Source organism: Symsagittifera roscoffensis, chromosome 6 (assembly GCF_963678635.1).
Source record: "Symsagittifera roscoffensis chromosome 6, txSymRosc1.1, whole genome shotgun sequence".
NCBI lineage: Eukaryota > Metazoa > Xenacoelomorpha > Acoela > Convolutidae > Symsagittifera > Symsagittifera roscoffensis.
The window spans coordinates 6,716,810-6,725,806 of NC_087067.1; the positions used below are offsets into that span (position 1 = coordinate 6,716,810).

At 35.6% G+C, this 8,997-nt stretch overlaps 1 protein-coding gene across 1 annotated transcript; it reads left to right on the forward strand.

Moving 5' to 3' along the window:
• Window positions 1-253: 253 nt before the first annotated feature.
• On the forward strand, window positions 254-6,228 carry LOC134848329 (uncharacterized). The gene is made up of 4 exons (XM_063865730.1): window positions 254-547; window positions 4,364-4,445; window positions 4,659-4,761; window positions 5,145-6,228. The coding sequence occupies exons 1-4, from the start codon at window positions 282-284 to the stop codon at window positions 5,855-5,857; spliced, it is 1,164 nt and encodes a 387-aa protein (XP_063721800.1). The 5' UTR covers window positions 254-281; the 3' UTR covers window positions 5,858-6,228.
• Window positions 6,229-8,997: the final 2,769 nt, after the last annotated feature.

An 8,997-nucleotide genomic window follows, 5' to 3' on the forward strand; every position in this document is an offset into this window, starting at 1 on the left:
TATAGTGATTTGGGAGAGCTCAGAAAATCAATTTGTTCGACCTAAAAACGTCGACAAAATTTTATTTTTGTGCAAGTGTAAATTCGGTTCGTATCAGGTCAAAACCCTGAATACTCCGAATATCCTTTAACATGACTGGATGAAACTTTTGACATTTAATTACATATTTTTACCACCATAACTTTCTGAAAATTTGAACCCAGAATGAAAATAAATGAGGATGAAACTAATGTTTTTCACCAATCACAGCTCTCGAGCGCTACTTCGTCATTCGGAAACCCATGAGCCGAGGATCCGACAACGTCGTGTGTGTGAACAGCTCCGACCTGTGGAAAAACAAACACTTCCTCCGAACGATTGCAGTGATCAGCTGGATCTTCTGTTTTGGGAGCAATATTGTGTTTTACTTTATGTATGCAGTTAGTATTCCGCAGTTTGTGACCATATTAGGAAAGCAGTTCCAGGCTGAGCTGTGTCAGAACCATTGGAGGACCAATTATGAGTTCATGCAGCCAGTTGCCGGGGCACTTCTGCAAATACACTTCTGGTCAGTAATGCTTTTGGAGTCTTTCACCAACACCACCCCCCCCCCTTATTCAATCCCGATTCGAAACTTTGTGCCCAATACCAAGCAAAACTTGAGCGGTTTGAGTGTTTTGTTTTAACCGACAAGCTCAAAATGACGCTTCAGAAAGAACGGCAGGGGCGGTTTTTCCAGCAAGGTTTCAGCTCAAGAACAAACCACTAAAAGAAAATATGAGAGCAAAAATATATTATAACACCGCATCAATTTGGTGATAAAAGTAACAAGACTGCTCGTATCAGGGCGAAGCCCTGAATGTTCCGACTGCCTTTTAAGGTTTATGGAGCAGTAATAACATTAAAAAATTCAATGAAATAAAACAAAAATTTTTTTTTTCTAAAATGTGAAATTTTTTAATGAAAATCATCCCCCCACACGCCATATAAAGTACAAAAGGATAGATTTCGCTCCTTGTAACAAACCAAATATGGCAAATACGCTTTTCTCGACCATTTTGGAACGCTTTCAAAGACGGATTGAGTCTCCGCTTATATTGCGCGTTAATTGTCCACAATTGGCCAAAATGGCAATCTTTAAACCCCCGTAACTTTACGAAAAAAGATCACAGGTGAAATATGTTTTCAAATTTGAGCTCAGGACAACAATATCTTTCGAATGATTAAAAAAAAAATTCCGTCAAAAATGGCTAGTTAAAAAGTCGAAATTTGTCTGAAGAAAAAAAAACCCACCCGAGCACAAATATTCCGTTACTTTCGGATCGAAAGTCGGAACAACAAGACTGCTCTTATCACGGCAAAGCCCTGAATGTTCCGACTGCTTTTGAAGGTTTATGGAGCAGCAGTAATAACATAAAAACATTATATGAAATAAAATAAAATGAAAAGTTTTTTTTCTAAAATTTGAAATTTTTTATGAAAATCATTCCCCCAGACGCCATATAAAGTACAAAAAGATAGTTTTTGTTCCTTGTAACACATCAATTATGGCAAATAAGTTTCGTTCAACCAATTTGGAATGATTTATAAGACGGATTAAATCTCCGCTTACGCGTTAATAGCGCGAATTATATCGCGCGTTAATTGTCCCAAATTGGTCAAAATGGCCAAAATGGCAACCTTTAAACCCTCATAACTTTACAAAAAATGATCACAGGTGAAATATCTTTTCAAATTTAAGCTCAGTACAACAATACTTTTTGAATGATATAAAAAATTCCGTCGAAAATGGATAGTTAAAAAGTCAAATTTTGTCTGAAGAAAAAAAACCCACCCGAGCATAAATATTCCGTTACTTTCGTATCGAAAGTCGGAACAAAAGTCAATAGCAGATGCAATTTTAGGTATTTTGGAAAATATGAGCGATGAATTTAAAAACAACGAGGTTGTAGCATGTACATTTGTAGATCTTTCAAAAGCCTTTGACATGGTAGATCATGGAATTTTTCTCCAAAAGTGTTACGCTTACGGCTTGAGATTTCCATTCCATAAAACTTTGAATTCTTACCTCACAAACAGATATCAATACTTAGAAAGCAGCAGAATTTTTTTTGTGGGATTCCACAGGGATCAGTTTTGGAATCTTTGCTTTATTTGTTGTATGTGAAGTATCTACCTAAAGTTTGTTCAAGCAGCCGTGGGACAATTTTCAGGGTTTTGAGATCTTTGCTTTTTTGTTGTTTGTGAAGTATCTACCTAAAGTTTGTTCAAGCAGCCATGTGACAATTTTCAGAGTTTTGGGATCTTTGCTTTTTTGTTGTATGTGAAGTATCTACCTAAAGTTTGTTCAAGCAGCCATGTGACAATTTTCAGGGTTTTGGGATCTTTGCTTTTTTGTTGCATGTGAAGTATCTACCTAAAGTTTGTTCAAGCAGCCATGTGACAATTTTTGCAGACGAAACAAGTATTTTTACGCCAATTTGTGACAACGGCTTGAAATTGAATCACAGTTCAGAAATTTCAACCGAATGGATGGAAAACAATATATTAGCAATTAAGTTTTCTAAATGTAAAGTCTTGATTTTTTTTGTAAAAAACAGCCTTTTCGTAGTATCAATATCAAAGAGTGTAAAAATATTGAGCTAGAGTATAAAGAAGAAACGGAATATGGACTAGCAAATGAAACAGAAACGACAAAAAAGTTTAAATTAAAATTTTTTTTCTTAACCAATTGTTTTTTTTCAGATTTTTGACGAGAAAAAGCCATTTTTTTGCAAAATCAAAAACTATTGCTTGCATTGCAAAAAATTAGGACAACAAAATTTTTGATGTTTTTAAACGAATTTTTTTGCTGTGGTAACAGGCTTTTGAAATTAACCTTTTCGGCGCTGAAAGGGAGAAGGAAAGTAATTAACTTGAGAAATGTACATTCAAAGCTACTTCAAAAAGTAATGACTATTCCTCCTATTTCTTAGAAAGCTTTTAGGCTTCAAAGAAAATGGCTGAAAACAAATCGAAAATCAGTAACACTTTTGAAGTCTTTTTTCTCTTCGCCCATACAATTTGAAGTAGATTCACTTTAACTGTAGTCTTTTACATGTGTTCGCTTTCTATGACACTTCTTTAGCCAACAATTGAATTCGATAATTCGACCTATAGTTTGAAATTGCAAATTAGCTGAAAAATTAACTTCTACGAATTGTTCAATCAGAAAATGCCATTTTCTGCAGAATTGAAACAAATTTGCTCACATTGAATGAAATAAATTAGACTTAGGGAATTTTTAATGTCATCATTCACTAAGGAGTAGCACATCAAATTTTTCCCAGAAAGTTGTTTCTTCGATGCCTCAACGGATTTCATTCTTCCTTTCGCTCAGGCTGTTTTTTTAATCAAAAGGTAAGTAAGTTTTAAAAAGTTAAAACATTTAAATTAGATTAACAATTATTTTTTTCTTTCAATTCATGACACGACGTAACTGTATGTTAACTATTGATGCGAGGTGGTGCTTTGATTGTAAAATCGTCATTTGGGCCATCGAGTAAAAGTTACAGGTTTCAAAATCTGTTTTATAAGCACCTAGTTAATTCAAAGTTCAAAAAACAACTCGTTAAAAACCTGAAATTACATGACTTTAATTAAAAGCTGATACTTTCATGATGAAACCGGGCGATTTTTTGCCACATTTTGATGCGACTTTGGAAACGTTGGAAACACAATTTGAAAAATTCACTCAAAAAACCATGAAGGTGAAGAAACAACTGCTCTCAAAAATGCTATGCGAAAGAATAGCTAGTCGCTGTGAAAGTAATACGGAAGTTTTACTCTAAATTTTTGTCTGTTTCCTTTCTTGGTAAGATTTTTTTTCTGCTTGATACAGTCAAACAGCTGCTAAATCTTTATTTAGGCAAGCTTTTTTTCAACAAAATGGGGACTTTTTTTTTAATCTGATTTAGCGTGAAAGGAAAAGAAAAATTCTAATAAACAATCGATTACAGTTTTTTTCCTGTTGTTTTGGTCGGAACAACTGACAGTCCAGAGAATCTAAATTTAACTACTTTTGCTTGAGTTGTAAAAAATGATTTTTGGCTCGATCAAAACTTATTCGGTCGAGAAATCTGAGACACTTGATTTCGGTCGATCTGCTCAAATCATTTCAAAGTTGATTCAAGTAAAATCGAGTTATTTTTGTCGGTCTAGAAATTCTAAACGCGCGAATATGTTGGATGACAAAGTCAAGCCACATCCATATTGGCTCAAGATTGTCGAAACAAAACGAATTTTGGCCGAGGTTTGAGAAAGTCCAAACATAAATTGAGTACCTGAACCCATGATGTATTCAAAAATGCAGGTTTGTTTAGGTGCCAACTTCATTTTCGTTTAGGTACCAACTGCTGGTGTACTACCTCATACCCCTAATTGTGATTGGGACAACATACGCTCTCATCATTCGCAAGCTCCACAAGGTTAGAAGTTGCGCCTTCTCCTCTGCGTCTGAAAAGCACGTCTGAAAAGTAACTTCAAGGCTTCTCTTTCTGAAAAAGTGGTTTCAAAATAATATTTTGTATGAAGAGTTAACTTTTTCTGACATTCTGAATAACTCTTTGAATAATATACGCTTTTCTAATTGGTCCAAGAGGTTGTGTCTACAACAGACAAGATGCTTGAAGTCTTTTCAGGCCAAGATGGACAAGGCACTGCGTCAAGACACAGTTCGCAACACCACTGGAGGAGCGGCAGCCGGCAACCAAAAGGAGTGCGGCGCCAGCCAAATGTCGGATTGTAAGATAGAGTAAAAGCTCACTTATGTTTTCTTGATTGTTCGCGTCCTCATATATTTACAGATTTTTGAGAGTAAATAAACCAACCCAAGTATGAAACGAGCCTAAAATGCGCAGAGTATATAACCGAGCCTAAAAATGACGTCACATAAGAAAGATTGCATGGCTTTTGTAATTATTACCAGGAGCGCATCTCGCAAAGTCTTTTTAGTGCTTTGGGAGAGCTCGGAAAATCAATTTGATCGACCGAAAAAAAGGTCGACAAAATTTTCGACATCACTATTATATAACAATTACTTCGGCTGGTTTGTATGGTAGCTGGTTTTTACTTTAAAAAGTTTAGCCTATGAAAAAGTGACATGCATTTTTAAATGTTGTTTTCAGATCAGCAGTCATCCCTTGCAAACTACTACCCCCCTGCAATTAAAGTCACATCCACCGACTCCCACCGTCTTCTCCTGCCCCCTGGCCCCAAACCCATCAATGGGGGCACGGCCGGCAACAGGGGGGCGTGCAAGTTAGATCCAAACGACAACCGCCGCAACAAACCAAAAGGTTCAGCTGGAATCTGCAGTCAAAAAATAGCAGAGAAGAAAGCTAAGCAAGGAGTTGTCTCAACGCTAGACCGTTGTGCCAAACATGCAAAAATAAACGGTCAAGGTCAAAGGCATTCTCAAGGTCAGCTGCATCCGCATCAAAGAGCGGCCGCTTCAAATAAGTCAATGATTTTACGCGACCGTGACAGAAATAATACAGTTCGGATGCTTATTTGCGTCACTCTGTGCTTTGCGGCGTGCTCGTTTCCGAGACAATTGCTCAATTTTCTCGGCTATTTTGGGTTTCGACGTCACGACCCGACTGATATATGCTTCGCCGTATTCGTTCTATTTCTGAACTCGGCTCTGAACCCATTGATAATAGTCGTATTTTCGAGGTCAATCCGAGCCGAAATACGAGAATTTCTTGTGTGTTTCAACAATGGACGCGCGAGAAACGAGAGGAATTTTTTAGCTATGCAGTCGCAGCAGGGTTCATCGCGTCAACATAACCGGGCTGCAAGTACACGACTAGTCGAGTCCCGAGCGACTGGAAATTGACTATGTTCCAAAATAATTGGGCAATGCCCATCGAAAATTGGAACACTTGCTGAAAAGAAGCACAATGACAGAATGAAACTGTTTTTAAATTGATAACTCTGTTCCATGTACCGGAACGAAATAAGGATGAAAACGATTATCCGATACTCTTTCTTCCTCAAATTATTTTATTGAAAATTTTCAAGGGCTGGCATTTCAGCAGCTATGGGTTGGGTCAGCATTATAAATTGGGTTTCGATTTCATCAGTGTAGATTTCAATACTTCCTTCAAAATCAAAGTAAATTGTCTGTAATTTTCTTACCCTCACTTTTCTAATTTGTGATTCCTGATATATGTCAATTTTAATTTTATGTGGCAATATTTTATGAAAAACAAAGGTTACAACTAAAGTTATTCTATTATTTCAATCAAATTGCTTTTTAGATTCGTTTCCAATCGTTGCCCATAATTTAGCAAGCTCAATTAGTTTCATTGTTAGTTTATGTATACAATTACAAAAAGATGGTAATGGTTGATGATAATTACGTTTTGCATGAATAATAAATTCAATAATGGGCAATTTTTTTAGTTAACTTCTTTTTGTCACCATAGAAACATAGAGAAAAAACTTTAGGATCCTTTGCATAGTGCAAATTGTGCTTCAAAAACAAACAGTTTTAGACTCCAGAAAACATTGAAAACTGCAACCAAAATTAAAACAGTTTTATTAGCCGCTTCTTCCAGATCTACAGAAACCCTGGGACCAGGAAAACCCAACAACCGTCAAATTAGATCAAAACTCTGAACAAACAAACGTTCCTTCTCATTTTTTTTCTAAATCAATTCAGTGTTTGGATTTTGTGAAAGAAAAAAGCTACGGAATATTTTGAAGATTCACGATTGAAGTTGTTCAAGACTACTTTTTTCATTGATTGCAAGAAACCAAAAAAAAAATGGCACAAAAGACAACCAATCAGTATATTTTGAATTTTGAACTCAAAATTTATGAGTCAAAAAGGTGAAATAGATTTTTTTCTATTGGAAAACGAATAAAATTATGCAAACAAAATCAGGTTTAGATTACGTTGAGTTAGGTTTGAGATCAGGGGCCGATTTGAGAAGGAAGGGGGCAGACGCCCCCCCTCCTCCTTCCTCTGCTAACCCAAAAAAACCTCACTTTCGTACTTTTTCATGACATCAATTTTAGGCTGACCGACCCTAAAATATTCCTTCAGGCGCCCTCGGTGTCGATAAAAACTAATTTTGATAGGGGGAACGAGCGCCAAAAAAACGCAATTTTTTGAGCAAACGTTTTCGAAAAAATGCCTAACAGCGCCGTTTTTGGCCTATTTTTTCCAAAATTTGCCTGCGTCGCTGAAAACTTGGTCAAAATAGTGTCTTTATACTGATTTTGGAGAGTTCCGAAAAAAAATCTGATCAACCTAAAAATAAGGTCGACATAATTTTGGAAATTTTCTGAAAATCCGCCCTTCCAGGAATAACTTCGATCCGCCGCAGTCCGAGATCAAAAATTGTGATAAAAAATTTTAAAACAAGGTTGAGGCGAAGCCGACACTTGTCGAGTCATAAATTTTCCGCTTTTTGAAATTTCTAATTCGACATACAACTCTTCGTTGAATATCCCACGCAAAAAAGTATACTCTTTTTGCTTCAGCTTTTAAATGTTTGCGCATCGATATCAAAAACTAAATACATTGAAAACTGTTATATTGCTACTTGATAAAAAAGAAGAAAAAATCAGAAGCTTATCTTTCTTCTAAAAGTTTCATTACATACTTATTTATTTATATATATTTCGGCGTTTTTGTTACAGAAAGATACAGGTTTTTGCTGCCCTATTGGATCTCTTATGGCCTCTGAAACAACGTTTTATTTGAACTAAGAAAACAAAACTCAAGTGATTTATCACTCAACATCTTACGTTTATTCATTTGCTGGAGTACTCTTCTATCAAGCTAAAAAATTATAGTAATGGAAGTTTTGCCCACTTTGCGTTCGGAACAATTATGAGGTGGAGCTAGTGATATTTAAAAGGACCCATGAAATGTTTTAAAAACACATATTCATTTTTATATCAAGGCAAACTGAAATGCCTCAGACAATGAAGATGAGTTTGTGCCGCTGTGAAATCAACTTTGAACTGAGAGTTGTAAGCAGCATTACAACCATCTACAACAGTCTCCACACATTTGACACACTTATGATTTCTACCCAAATAAATATATCTTATTGTTTTCCCACTTCGAGTGGAATGCAAAAAGTTATTGCTCTTTGAGGAGACTAGAATTTGTTGCCAAACTAAAAATTTCTTACCACCGGTTTCTATTAATGTAAAGAGTGCAATAAATTCATGTTTCAAGCAGAGTTAAGTGTTTTTATGGATTACTTAACAACCGCCCTCCCTTTGGTATCTACTTAAGAATTGCCACCCCTATAAATAAAAGCATTAAATTAGTAACAGAGCGCTCTATGTGAAATTCAAATTTTGGAGCACCTGGATTGATGGAAAATTGGACTAACTTAACCTACCTTTTATTTGCCCCTAACACCCGTTCTTGAAGGAGGGCAATTGTTGAGTAGATCCGTTTCTTACAAGTTCTTTTGTTAATTAAAACTAGCAAAGAGGAGTGCCACAAAGCCCTTCAGGTTCCTTTTGCTTGTCGATTAAAACCTTTTCAAGTTCTGTTTGTTCCGATCAAGTTCTGTTTGCTTTAGTTTTTTCTTTCTTTTTGTTTTCCACAACAAATCAATCAGGTACCAAAAACAATCATCGGAATGGGTTGAATGATATGTAACACCTTGTCAGTCGTGATTCGAACATTATTCAAAAATTTTGAAAAAATTTTCTGTGTCGAAAAAAAACCAATTTTCAAAATTTTGAATTTTAGTCTTATTTCAAACTAATAAGGTGAGGCTAAGCAGGCTTACAAACGCTTATTTGTGCCTAATTTAAGCCGTGAAAACTTAGTTTCACTGGGGTAAAAGTAGTTTTTGGAGTTTTTTTATAGCTAATTTGGGAATCAAACCTTCAAAATTCGAAAAACTTCTGTAAAAAAAAGTTGACAATTTTTTGATTTTTTTTAATCATTTTTTTTTGTTTTTCTAGTCATTTTTCGACATAAACTGATTTCCGATTGGC

Excerpts from the sequence above, each read along its gene's own strand:
- LOC134848329 (XM_063865730.1), top strand. The coding sequence starts at position 282 with ATGAGCCGAGGATCCGACAACGTCGTGTGTGTGAACAGCTCCGACCTG. Across the intron at positions 548-4,363 it reads CTTCTGCAAATACACTTCTG|GTACCAACTGCTGGTGTACT; the intron begins GTCAGTAATGCT and ends ATTTTCGTTTAG. Across the intron at positions 4,762-5,144 it reads CGCCAGCCAAATGTCGGATT|ATCAGCAGTCATCCCTTGCA; the intron begins GTAAGATAGAGT and ends TGTTGTTTTCAG.